Source organism: Ranitomeya imitator, chromosome 5, assembly GCF_032444005.1.
Source record: "Ranitomeya imitator isolate aRanImi1 chromosome 5, aRanImi1.pri, whole genome shotgun sequence".
In the NCBI taxonomy this organism is placed as follows: Eukaryota; Metazoa; Chordata; class Amphibia; order Anura; family Dendrobatidae; genus Ranitomeya; species Ranitomeya imitator.
Window position 1 is genome coordinate 27,280,979 of NC_091286.1, and position 14,244 is coordinate 27,295,222.

At 46.6% G+C, this 14,244-nt stretch overlaps 1 protein-coding gene across 1 annotated transcript in view; it reads right to left on the reverse strand.

The window, feature by feature from the left end:
* Positions 1-14,244, reverse strand: part of IARS2 (isoleucyl-tRNA synthetase 2, mitochondrial) — a 41,518-nt gene that overhangs the window by 25,503 nt on the left and 1,771 nt on the right. The window contains exons 2-11 of the mRNA XM_069768475.1: positions 13,927-14,049; positions 12,657-12,816; positions 11,431-11,579; positions 10,985-11,034; positions 10,521-10,630; positions 9,774-9,864; positions 9,123-9,238; positions 6,893-7,062; positions 6,344-6,434; positions 4,498-4,649 (exon numbers count right to left, since the gene is read on the reverse strand). Coding sequence (XP_069624576.1) covers positions 4,498-4,649; positions 6,344-6,434; positions 6,893-7,062; positions 9,123-9,238; positions 9,774-9,864; positions 10,521-10,630; positions 10,985-11,034; positions 11,431-11,579; positions 12,657-12,816; positions 13,927-14,049 — 1,212 coding nt within the window. The remainder of the gene's footprint in view (positions 1-4,497; positions 4,650-6,343; positions 6,435-6,892; positions 7,063-9,122; positions 9,239-9,773; positions 9,865-10,520; positions 10,631-10,984; positions 11,035-11,430; positions 11,580-12,656; positions 12,817-13,926; positions 14,050-14,244) is intronic.

Here is a 14,244-nt window from a genome sequence, read left to right on the forward strand (position 1 = left end):
GACACCATCACGCCCATGGAGGCTAAGTTGACAAAGGTGGCTGGCTCTATAAACGCCTGGAAACAAAAACCAGATGATTTGAAGAACAGACTGCGTCGGAATAATATCCAAATTATTGGTCTGCCGGAACGCTCAGACGGCCAGCAACCTGAGCAATTTTTAGAGAGCTGGCTTAAGACCTCTCTGGGAGATGAATTCTCCTCAGCATTCTCTGTAGAGGGGGCCCACAAGACCTCTCCCTCCTGAAGCCCCGCCGAGACCTTTTTTGGCGCGTCTTCTCAACTGCAAGGATAGAGACACTATTTTACGACTGGCACGGCAGAAAAGCCCTATCAAATTTCATAACGCCACAATCTCGATTTTTCCGGATTTTTCTATGGAGCTTCAGAAACAGCGTGAGCGGTTCATGGAAATAAAGAAACAACTCAGAGACCAAAATGTTATGTACTCCATGATTTATCCAGCTCGACTACGAATTGTTCATGAGGGTTCTTCTATATTTTTCACTGATCCGGAGGAAGCGGCTGAATGGCTTCGGACCCACAGGGCGTCCAATGCAAAGAAATCCTAATGTATTTATGATACTACCAGAATTCTTTTTTCTCCTTTTTCTGATAACTGTATAATGGAGCTCTCTGTGTGGGCGGCCGGAAAGCAGAGCGGTGACGTCACCGCTCTCCTTTCCGGCTGGACGGCGCTCACAGCCAGTACAGGAGGAGTGCAGAGAAGCAGAGCGCCGGGGACAGACAGCGGTAGGTAAGTATGTAGTGTTTGTTGTTTTTACTTTTACGCTAGTAACCAGGGTAAACATCGGGTTACTAAGCGCGGCCCTGCGCTTAGTAACCCGATGTTTACCCTGGTTACCAGTGAAGACATCGCTGGATCGGTGTCACACACGCCGATCCAGCGATGTCTGCAGGGAGTCCAGCGACGAAATAAAGTTCTGGACTTTCCTCAGCGACCAACGATCTCCCAGCAGGGGCCTGATCGTTGGTCGCTGTCACACAGAACGATTTCCTTAACGATATCGTTGCTACGTCACAAAAAGCAACGATATTGTTAACGATATCGTTATGTGTGAAGGTATCTTAAGATCTATTAAGGGGAAATGGGGGGAATTCTTTCCGATATACAAGGAGAGGAATGGGAAGATATTCTAGAATCTCCAATTAAAGTATCCCCATCAGTTAATAATAGGATGACCCAGCTATACAAAATACATGAATCGTACTTAACTCCGATACAACTTTTTAAAATGGGTTGATTCCAAACACCAGAGTGTCTGCGATATCACTCAACGGATGCAGACTTTATTCACGATATGGAGGTGCCCTATCATTCTTCATTACTGAAAAAAGGTGACGTCACTATTAACATCTTTGCCATTAATTCCTGTTCCCCTTGATACATTAATTTGCATATTTGGAGTATGGGGGGAGGAGACTTGGGATCATTATATTGATATTGTCTTACGAGAGACGCTCTTTATGGCACTGTAGTGGATGGGGAGCTCACGTCCATCTCTGAGAACTTGGATCGACCTGGTAAATTCGATTATTCCATATGAACGTACGTTGTACCAGAACAGAGGGTGTTACAGTTATAATTCAAGACTTATGATTTTATGTTTCTATTTACATAACACATATGGTGCAGATGACCTAACATAGACAATTTATAGCTACAAGATAACACTTGTTATGAATAAATATAGGCATTTTATTGTATGTTTAACAATGCATAAAATTATTTCTTTTTTTCTGTTTATAGGGTTTACTGATCAGGTTTAATTAATCTTATTTTTGGATAGATAGGACTTTTACGAAGGTGGAGATACCAAATACAGGGATTTTTGTGTACTCACCGTAAAATCCTTTTCTCCGAGCCAATCACTGGGGGACACAGGACCATGGGTGTTATGCTGCTGCCACCAGGAGGACACTAAGTAATACAGAAAGAATAGCTTCTCCCTGCAGTATACACCCTCCTGCTGGCTCCAAGTGAACCAGTTCGGTAACAAAGCAGTAGGAGCTTAACATTTAACCAGGATGAACTATGTCAAAACCAAGCCAACACAGAAAACCAAAGCCGTTAGGATAACAGGGTGGGTGCTGTGCCCCCCAATGATTGGCTCGGAGAAAAGGATTTGCAGGCAACCGTGTCTCTTCCTTTTCGGCTGCGGCCACACTGCCTTATGCCTCGGCGCGGCTGCCTTTGCAGGCAGCCGCGCTGCTCCTTTTTTTTCCGGAGGCCGCACTGTCTTTTATCCGACGGGGTAGCCCTGTGGCAGCCACGCCGCTTCTTCTCCCGGCGCCACGGCCCTCTCCGTGGCAGCAGGCTTCTAATTTAGGCCCCGGCTTCTGCTCGGGCCTACTCTTCCGGTGCCAACTCCGCCCACTTCCTCTTCTCTCGGGCGGGCTTTTCTCCCACCCGAATGTCATAGCCCGCCCACCAGCGCCATCTTGGTGCTCCCCTACAGGCAGTTTAGCTCCGCCCACCACTCCTGTGCCTCTTCAGGAAGCACAGTGTGGGTTTTCCCAGACTTTTTGTTAGGCTTTGATTGAGACATAGTGTAGCCTTGAGGAGAGCACTAACTAGCAGGGGAAGGGTTAAGCTTGCTGTCACGGCCTGCAGCACCGCAGCCGCCATTTGTGCGGACCGACATGACCCACGCACCCGGGCTTTAAGATATATGCGGACCTCCCTTATCCCAGGGACCAAGACCCCCCAGTGCCTCGGCCCCGCAGGTGTACTCACGGTAGATGCGGTGGGCCGCTGCTCAATCCACCGTCGCCATAGTCAGGGAGGGGGTGGAGAGCTTCTGCCGCCTTCCATCATCCGCTATATCAGTGGTGATGCTATGGGCGGCTGCACGGACGCCATAAATATCATGTCCGGCTATGTACCTGGCTCCAGGAGAGGTAGATGGAGGGCTATTCCATGTGGTCGCCTGCTATAGAGAAGGGAGATCGGAACGCGAAGGAACCGTCGCCCGTAATGTGAGCTCAGGGCTGGCATCCAACGGTGCAGGAAAGGGTATGGGGAGGGACGCTCCGCGTTCTCGCCTGTTGATGGTTCGGGGGAGATCAGAACCTAGAAAGGATCCGTCGCCCCCATTCGCTCCGTTAAGGGAAAAATAGAATAAAAATGGTGGGGTCTGAAAGCAGACCCAAGTGCTTCCTACAGACACTAAGCAAGAACTGGTTCACTTGGAGTCAGCAGGAGGGTGTATACCGCAGGGGAGGAGCTGAGAGCCGGCAGGAGGGTGTATACCGCAGGGGAGGAGCTGAGAGCCAGCAGGAGGGTGTATACTGCAGGGGAGGAGCTGAGAGCCGGCAGGAGGGTGTATACCGCAGGGGAGGAGCTGAGAGCCAGCAGGAGGGTGTATACCGCAGGGGAGGAGCTGAGAGCCAGCAGGAGGGTGTATACCGCGGGGGAGGAGCTGAGAGCCAGCAGGAGGGTGTATACCGCGGGGGAGGAGCTGAGAGCCAGCAGGAGGGTGTATACCGCAGGGGAGGAGCTGAGGCCAGCAGGAGGGTGTATACCGCGGGGGAGGAGCTGAGAGCCAGCAGGAGGGTGTATACCGCGGGGGAGGAGCTGAGAGCCAGCAGGAGGGTGTATACTGCAGGGGAGGAGCTGAGAGCCAGCAGGAGGGTTTATACTGCAGGGGAGGAGCTGAGAGCCAGCAGGAGGGTGTATACTGCAGGGGAGGAGCTGAGAGCCAGCAGGAGGGTGTATACTGCAGGGGCGGAGCCGAGAGCCAGCAGGAGGGTTTATACTGCAGGGGCGGAGCCGAGAGCCAGCAGGAGGGTGTATACTGCAGGGGAGGAGCCGAGAGCCAGCAGGAGGGTGTATACTGCGGAGGAGGAGCTGAGAGCCAGCAGGAGGGTGTATACCGCAGGGAAGGAGCTGAGAGCCAGCAGGAGGGTGTATACCGCAGGGGAGGAGCTGAGAGCCAGCAGGAGGGTGTATACTGCAGGGGAGGAGCCGAGAGCCAGCAGGAGGGTGTATACTGCGGAGGAGGAGCTGAGAGCCAGCAGGAGGGCGTATACTGCAGGGAATGAGCTATTCTTTCTGTATTACTTAGTGTCAGCCTCCTAGTGGCAGCAGCATAACACCCATGGTCCTGTGTCCCCCAATGAGGCGTAGGAGAAATACTGTATATACCACAGTATTGCAGTATAAAGTAAAAATCACAGCCTCCTATGAAGCATGGCCAATGATGAGGTGGTCTTCACAGGGGAATCGTCAGGAGGGTCTTCAGCTATCGCAACCCAACGCCGTACTGTGATCGTTAATGTCTGTAATAGGTTAAAGGAGATTTCTCCACAAAAGACGTGTATCCACAGGACCCCCATAATCACGAGAATACCACAATAATGTAAAAAGAGACACAGATATCGGCCATGAAAATGTGGTAGCATTAACAATGGTAGTAATAGTGAAGGAGAGGATGTAGAATAACATATGTACGGTATAATCGGTGTCTGCCATTACCTGAGCCTTGTCCTTTACATTAGCCGTGTTGACAAACCACTGCTGGCTGGCCCGGATGATGATGGGCTTCTTGGTCCTCCAGTCATAGGGGTAACTATGAATTAAACTCTCCTCCTTAACCAAATTCTTTGCACCGAGCAGCATCTGTATGACTAAAAGGAAGAAACAAATGTAAGTAGGTGACCAGGAGACGAGAATTTATATTCCCCGATGTGGCATTTTATTCTATGTGTCAGCAAGTGAAAATGGCAAATTTTTTGTGCTTATTTTATTCCCGATGCTCCCTATTATTCGGTTTTCTTTAAATCCGTTATACCAGGGGTGGGCAATTAATTTTCCCGAGGGGCCACATGAGAGACTGTGACTGTTGTGTGGGGCAGAACCAATAGGCTGAAATGAATTAAGCTCAATATTAATATCAACATATAATTATTAATATGATAATTATAATATTAATTATCACTCAATATTGAGCAGAATTAAGTATGCCGACATTACCCTATACACTGATTGAACCCGAATACAGCTTCTTCTGTCTATCGTATGAGCTCCACACAGCCCCCCGATGTTCAGCATATGGGGCTCACACAGCCCGCCGATGTTCAGCATGAGGCCCACACAGCCCCCCGATATCCAGCATATGGGGCTCACACAGCCCGACGATGTTCAGCATGAGGCCCACACAGCCCCCCGATGTCCAGCATATGGGGCTCACACAGCCCCCCAATGTCCAGCATATGGGGCTCATACAGCCTCCCCATGTCCAGCATATGGGGCTCACACAGCCTCCCCATGTCCAGCATATGGGGCTCACACAGCCTCCCCATGTCCAGCATGAGGCCCACACAGCCTCCCCATGTCCAGCATATGAGGCCCACACAGCCTCCCCATGTCCAGCATGAGGCCCACACAGCCTCCCCATGTCCAGCATATGAGGCCCACACAGCCCCCCGATGTCCAGCATATGAAGCCCACACAGCCCCCGATGTCCAGCATATGAGGCCCACACAGCCCCCGATGTCCACCATATGAAGCCCACACAGCTTCCCAACGTACAGCATATGAGGCCCATACAGCCTCCCCATGTCCAGCATATGAGGCCCACACACTGCTCCGATACCGCTGGATCCGCTCTGCCATTTTGGAAGTGTATCGCACACAGGATAGACTGCCCCCGCCCCGATCAAAGCTCACTCTACTCGAGCAGTTGGGATCTCCTGGGCCGTTCACCATCAGGCTCAGCAAGGCTGCTACATGGTGTTCAGTACATATCTTCTTAAAGTTTTACAGAGTGCTTATATAACCATGCCTCGGCCGATGGGAGCTGAGGTAGGAAGGTTCTGCTAGCGACAGTCGCCCGTGTATTGTCCTGCTCTGGACGCTCTTCCGTTTCTTATTTCCCACCCTTCGGACTGCTTTAGCTCGTCCCATGGTTTCCTGCGTCCCCCAATGAAGGCTCAGAGATAGATTTTACGGTAAGTAGCACTAACCCCCTTTGAGACTCCCTATACTTGATAATTTCCAAGAAAAATTGACACATGCTACTTGATAAATGTGAGTCTTTTTTATTCTTCTATAAGGAGGGAAAATTACTAGGGTTTAGTAGTCAATGAGCCCTCCTCTCACTGTACCTGCTTATTTTTGTTCAAGCAGCTAAAAATATAAGAGACAGAAAAAAGGATAGACAGACAAACAGGTGGGTATTTTCGTGGCAGCCTTTGATCCATTCGTGATTCTGGCTCACAAAATCGCCACGAAATCTTCATGTCTAATTGCAGCCCAGACCGCCCTCTACAGTGCAATTCCGGTAATTTGAGATTTTACTTCCCTTTTACAGATTACATACCGGCTTCATTTCCATCTTCAAGCACAACTTTACTTTCCAAATCAGCTCCCGCTTCAGCAGTAAAGCGTCCTGCTTCATCCACCAGACAGTCCTTCAGAAAACAAGGGGGGGGGACAAAACAAATAAAGGTATTCAAAGTTAATTTACTTCTTATATGACGAAAACGTGAGATGATCATTTCTACAATTGTCTTTGCTTGCTTTGTAAGATAGTTTAGCAGAGTTTGTGCTGATTGCTCTGCACAAATAGCAGAAATTTAGAGGAAGCAGCACTAAGGGACACAGGACGAGGCTTCTCAAAATCAATATTTTTTACCTACTGCGCCCAATAGGTTATATGGGTTGTCCACTGTTAGAAAACATGGCTGCTGAGTTCTAAATACAGCGCCGCCCGTGTCTGGTATTACAACTTGAATGGTGCAAAGCTGCAATGTCACACACGGGTGGCGTTTCTTTTGTAAGAAGGCCGCCATGTTTTTTTCTAATCTTGAATGACAATGGTTGTAATGAACCAAATGACCATTTATTACAAGCATCAATAGTCACTGACCACAGGTAACTTGTGATTGGAGGCCACTCCGTAGTCTTCGACGCCGTGAGCAGGCGCGGTGTGCACAAGGCCGGTGCCCTTTCCCATAGTCACGTGGTTTGCAGCTAGGAGGGGAGACGTGCGTCCAGGTACGGCAGGGTGATCGCAGACGCCGTTCTCCAGATCAGCTCCTGAGTTGTCAAAGAAGGAAGACGTAATGAAAATTTGCCAAACACAACTATAGTGAAAAGCTAACAAATGTTCCCCCCCTGGGGTCTTTACATAATTTTGCTACAGATATTTCTCATGTTTAGTAGTAGAAAAGCATGGCTGCTTTCTGACAGTGTCACTACTCTCCAGGGGTTATATCCGATGAAGAAGCTCAGCTCCACTGAAGTGAATAGGATCCGAGGGGCAAATCCACACACAACCCATTCACAGGTGTAACTAATCCCTATTGAGGATCTGTCACCAGATTTCACAATATAATCTGCAAATATTAGTAAAAAAAAAAAAAACAAGTGTTAGATCTGATGATTCTGGTGTGCTTACTTCGACATTCAATATACACCATGTTCCAAATTATTATGCAAATGATATTTTTCTTGGATTTTTCTAAATGGTCGGTGCAAATGACAGTCAGTCTAATAAAAGTCATCACCCGTTAGATTATACATCGAATTTTATTGAAGAAACCTCCCAATGATAACAGTATAATCTCCAAAATGAATAAAAACTCAATGCACTGTTCCAAATTATTAGGCAGAGTAGAATTTCTAAACATTTGATCTGTTTTAAAGAACTGAAAATGCTCATTTGTGGAATTTGCAGCATTAGGAGGTCACATTCACTGAACAAGAAAGCTATTTAACTCCAAAACCTCCTAACAAGCCAAGTTACCTGGTAACATAGGAACCTTCTTTGATATCACCTTCACAATTCTTGCATCCATTGAACTTGTGTGTTTTTGGAGAGTTTCTGCTTGTATTTCTTTGCATGAAGTCAGAATCGCCTCCCAGAGCTGCTGTTTTGATGTGAACGGCCTCCCACCCTCATAGATCTTTTGCTGGATGATTCTCCAAAGGTTCTCTATAGGGTTGAGGTCAGGGGAAGATGGTGGCCGCACCATGAGTTTATCTCCTTTTATGCCCATAGCAGTCAATGACTCAGAGGGATTCTTTGCAGCATGAGATGGGGCATTGTCAGCATGAAGATGATTTTGCTCCTGAAGGCACGTTTCTGATTTTTGGACCATGGAAGAAAGTTGTCAGTCAAACTCTATATACTTTGCAGAGGTCATTTTCACACCTTCAGGAACCCTAAAGGGCCCTACCAGCTGTTTCCCCATGATTCCGGCCCAAAACATGACTCCTCCAGCTCCTTGCTGACGTCGCAGCCATGTTGGGACATGATGGCCATCCCCCAACCATCCACTACTCCATCCATCTGGACCATCCAGGGTTTGCTCGACACTCATCAGTAAACAAGACTGTTTGGAAATTAGTCTTCATGTATGTCTGGGCCCACTGCAACCATTTCTGCTTGTGACCACTGTTTAGGGGTGGCCAAATAGTAGTTTTATGCACCACAGCAAGCCTTTGAAGGATCCTACACCTTGAGGTTTGAGGGACTCCAGAGGCACCAGCAGCTTCAAATATCTGTTTGCTGGTTTGTAATGGTATTTTGGCAGCTGCTCTCTTAATCCGTTGAACTTGCCTGGCAGAAACCTTCCTCATTATGCCTTTATCAGCACGAACACGTCTGTGCTCAGAATCAGGTACAGATCTCTTCACAGTACGATGATCAAACTTAAGTGTTTGGGAAATATCTAATGTTTTCATCCCTTGACCAAGACATTGCACTATTTAACGCTTTTCAGCGGCAGAGGGATCCTTTTTAGTTCACCATATTGCTTGAAACCTGTGGCCTGCTTAATAATGAGGAACATCCATTGAGCCCTGAGACACAATACCATCAATGAATTTATTTGAAAAACAAAACAATTAAATCTTTATGACAGAAATCCAATTTGCATGATAATTTTGAACACTGTGTAAGTATGGCTGCATAACTCTTTTCAGACGTTTCCCTGTCTGTTTGAGGATTATACAGTAAGTCACCAGCCCCATCAGGCCTGAGAGATGTAATAGCTAATGTATGCAGTTTGTATTGCGACATCTGCCCTAACAAAACTCTTACAAGATGTAGTGAACGATAGTTGCATTCTGCAGACAGAATTATTAAAATTCACCTTTAAATGTTGAAATGACCTCAAATTTAGTCCCCAGGGACAGTGCCGTGGACTCCACACAATCAGCAGCCAGGATATACATCTCCCCTGAAGATCCGCACTTCACGATGGAGTACCTGCAAGTAATACAGAAGATTAGGCAGGATCTGTGAGAGCGGATTTACACCGGCCGATCATCGAGAATGAGAGTGACTGTGCTCGCTGGTTTCCCCGATAATCAGGCAGTGTACGCAGGCTGCGGATCACTCCACCAATGAGCAAAACAGTGCGATTGCGGTACTATTTACACCCACTACACAGTGTAGGCAGATGGGCCACTTATGGCACGACATCACACCCTTCAATCAGATCGGTTGTGGTCTGACTCTTGGCACTCCAACCATTCTCATATCGATGACCTATCCTAAGCCATCATAAACGAAAACACAAAGTGGAAAGAAGAATATTCAATCATGGCTGAAAAAGCGTTGTCACCCTTACAGCTTACAAAGAATGCCTCTTTAACTGGGTCCTCCATTGGATGACATTTCCTACAGACATTCTATAAATTTAAATTTACCATCTCATCCGCATAGCAAAATCTTGGATGTACGAGTCTCGTCGGCTTTACTGTCCTACATAATATCAATGTGACTATAAAAAATGACGTACATAGTTTCCGGCATGTAGCAGACCGCCTGGTTAGCTGGAATGGTCCACGGCTGCGTCGTCCAAATCAGAGCGCTGACCGTAGCAGATCCATCTGTGAATCAAACAAAGTATAATAATCGCAGTATTGCTGCAGATCGTGCCTACTAAACATGCCAAGAAATGCTCAAAAAGTGCTCAGTGTCGCCCCCTGCTGATTAGGAGACAAGATCTGCCGAAAAAGACAGGTAATTTTCCTTTTTTCTTTATCAAAAAAGGGAATAGTTACACTCTTAAAAGTTGAAAAAAACTGTCACAGAGACATGCCAAAATTTTTGGGTGCCAAAACCCGTAGCTGTCGCTAAAATGGAAAAGAAGCATTCAGCTAAGCACTGCTTCAAGACTGAAGAAGGACTCGAGAAAAAGACTAAAGAGCAAGTCTTGTGCGTCAGAGGAGAGCCGAGCACTTCCGCTCCTTCAGCAATAAGTGGACGTCTCAGCCCCGGAACCTCGTATGAAAACGTGTACCATGCCTCTTTCACACGTCAAAAATGGTTTAAAAAGTCCATCCACACTTTACATCCATCCCAGGACTGACCCTGTTGTCTTTATCAGCTCTCTGATACAGCCCCCTAATGACAGGAGTATGGAACTTTATCCCGATGAATATTTTTTTTTTAGAATTTTCTTCATGTCTGAATTTTTTTCCCAAGTTGCATGTATTAAATAGCGCACATTAAGAAGAAATTGTTTTGTTCCAGGGGATGTTACCTATGACAGAAGCGAGTTTTGGGGGAGGTTTCTGCAGTGGAAACTTTACAAAGATGGATCGGCTGACGTGTTGCTGGTTGTATTCTAATTCGGCCTCAGCCAGGGCTGTTCTAGAAAGTTGTGGGGAAAAAAAAAGAAAAATGTGATCAAATAAAAATACATCATAAAATATTACAGATCAGCAAAATAGGTTTGCAGCACCCTGGGTCAAGGCATACATCATGCGGGCCTTGTGACAGCCAAGGCTGACCAGCATGCCAGCATTCAAGTGTCAAAAGCGAGAGTTAGTTAGTAGGATCCAGAACCGATGTTGACGCCTGACCGGGTCCTATGAATCTTTTTGCTAATTTCTACCAAATAAAAGTAACAAATCATAAAAAAAATAAATATATAAATAATAATAATAATATTAGCGCCTCACTTGTTTTACGTCAAACACACATAACAGACGTTATATTCCTTACCTTGTTGATGGGGACCAAAATACGGGTCTGTAATCCCGGTATATGTGACCCTGTACAGAGTACAACGTAAAAATTATATATTTAAGAACCCCTTAATTACCACACATGTGCCATTTTAGTGTGGGCCTGGCTTACATTGCAATGTTTTTATCGGCACCATAAAACAAGTTTTGCTCTGCGCTGTCTCATATCAGACTGCCCATGGAGTGGAAGCCGAGCTGTCATGTGACAGCCCAGCTCCTGCTTTAAAGGCCAGGACTTGACGGTCGCCGTTAAACCATTCGATTGTCACAAAGAGTGACTGCACCCTGAGAAAAGTAGTTTCCCAGAAGATTGCTAACATAGAATAAACAATAATAAAAAAAAAATTTAATTAAAAAAAAGCTATCATTTCGTATTGTATAATTTGTTTTGCAGAGTAAAGATGGCGGTACGCTGGTGTTCACCTTTTCGTGCATCTTAAAGAAAACATCGAGCTGCTTTGCCTCGTACTTCTTATCATACGTGTAATAACAGTTATCCCAGTCGGCCATTACTCCCCAGCGGATGAAGGAGGACTTCTGCTTCTCAATGGCCTTTTCTGCAAATGCCCTAGCTGGAGAGAAGCAGAGAAGATTATTTTTTTTATTATTCTAATTCCTTTAGTCTTTAGGATAAGTCATCAATAATTTGTGGCGGCCTGACACCCAGCACGAACCACTGATCAGCTGTTGTCAGCTCTTGCACCGACTCTGTAAACTGAGTAATGGTTGTTCCAGGATATTGTAGCTCAACTCCTATTCACATGAATGTGACTGAGCTGCAGTACCAAGCTACCAAGCGCAGCACCTACAAGAACAAGCTGATGTGGCGTTTGTAGCAACAGAGGAATAATGGCCCATTCATTCTGAAGGCTGATGGTGGTCTCGGAGATTAGACCCCACCTTGTGATGGCATATCCTAAGGATATATAACTGCACTTACAGAGAGATGTTACACACACGTCAGAAGCCTTGAGCGATGAGGATCCGGGGTGCTGCAGATGGCCGCCGACTACTAAAATGAAGGGTGAGCACCCCACTCCTCCATGACTAAAGAACACACCGACCCCACTTATAAAAACGGGTGCAGTTACACTTTATAGAGGTCGCAACAAAATTTGTATTCCGTGATCCCTCCTTATCTATGTAATAGTGTGTAAGGGTCTTAGAATACTTACTGATCGCCGTTTTTTCCAATTTCCAGCTCCGCTCCACAACCTGAAAGACTAGCCGGCTCATACAGAGGCTTACGTAAGGATCGGAAGTTGCTTTTGCCAAAGTAATTCTAAGGAGCGCGGTCTTCCCCGGTTGCCAGCGCTGCCCCGATCCCACGTGACTGCTCTACACTTTTGCTGGTTCACTTCATGTGCGGCTTTCTCTGTATAAGTCTATGAGACTCAGGACGAGGATCCATAGAATTACATTGAGGAAAATGACTTCCGGTCGACACATAAACCCCGGTAGGAACGAGCATATCTGATTTTAGGTCACTTGAGATAGAAGAGGAACAGAGCGGCGCTGGAGACCAGGGAAGATGGCGATCAGCAAGTATCTAAACACATCAACACATATATAATTAATGATCTCCTTTAGGGCAGAGATCAAACCTGAACCCATGTACCCACCTCCCCTCCCCCCATCATACTCCATACCTCGGCTTCTTATCTCCATAGGGGAGAGACTCTCAGATTGGTTTCCAATCTCCGCCAGGGCTCGGAGCTCTATTGGCAGTCCGTGGCAATCCCACCCGGGTACATAGCTCACTTTGTAGCCCCTCATCATTTGGAAACGATTTGTTATGTCTTTAAGTATCTGAAAAAACATGGGAGCAACTTAGAGCATTCACATATACACCGTCGGGGGGGACTTCCCTATATTAAAGGGAACCTGTCACCCCCAAAATCGAAGGTGAGCTAAGCCCACCAGCATCAGGGGCTTATCTACAGCATTCTGTAATGCTGTAGATGGGTCCGATGGGCGTCGAGGTCCAGCCCAGCGCCTCCCATCTTCTTACGATGACATCTTTTTCTTGTATTCACGCTGCGGCTCCAGCGTACTTTGTCTGCCCTGTTGAGGGCAGAGCAAAGTACAGCAGTGCGCAGGCGCCGGGCCTCTATGACCTTTCCTGGCACCTGCGCACTGCAGTACTTTGCTCTGCCTCAACAGGGAGATAAAGTACGCCTGCGCCGCAGTATGAAGACAAGAATAGGACGTCATCGTAAGAAGATGGGAGGCCACGGACCGCGACGCCCATCGGATCGGACCGCCCCTGGGTGAGTATAATCTAACCTCTTTTTCTCATCTTTCAGGATACATTGGGGGCTTATCTACAGCATTACAGAATGCATTACAGAATGCTGTAGATAAGCCCCTGATGCTGGTGGGCTTAGCTCATCTTCGATTTTGGGGGTCACAGGTTCCCTTTAAGCAGAATGACATGTTCAACGAAGTTTGTCATTTATGTCATCATATGTGCACGAGATAAATGATATACAGGGAGAACTACGCAACCCTCATACAAATGTCTTAATTCACATAGTTCCAACATTCACAAGGTGTTCCTCCAACATGGATCATCAAGACACTGTACTACTAAACATAATAAAGACTTAAATATGTTTATTTCATGTTGAGCTGGGATATATACGATCTGGTGGGTCATGGGGAATATGTTTAATGGGGAAGATACGTAATTGTTTGGATTTATAAATTAAATTCACTTGCTCTGTAACAATTACTGTAACCCCGAGAAATCCCCTTAATAAATTACGGTCAGCCCCTGGGTGTGAACATGAAAAGATCGCGTTCACCGACAGCCAGCAGAGGTTCTGACAATTGTAAGTTACTAGATTCCTATAAAATGCAGCTTGTAATCAGAAGAGTCAGGATGAGTCTGATCGACACCGCCACTGATCCACTTACTTTATTTAGCGCATGGCCAACATGGGGGTCTCCGTTGGCATAGGGGGGGCCATCGTGGAGAATGAATTCTTTTTTAGTTTTTCTCGCTTTTTGCCAATTATAAAGCTGCAAGAAGTTTGTCTCCTATGAGAAAAATACATAAGTGTATGATAATAATGGTACAAAGCTGGCACACAACATAGCCAGCTGGCATCGCCCGTACCTGTGCTCCTGAGATGGGGCACTGAGGATGGGTGCTGAGACCTCCTCAACCAAGTGCCTCCTGTGATCCCCAAAGAGCCCCGAAAATCAATCCCTTCTCCAACATCTTATTTCTTC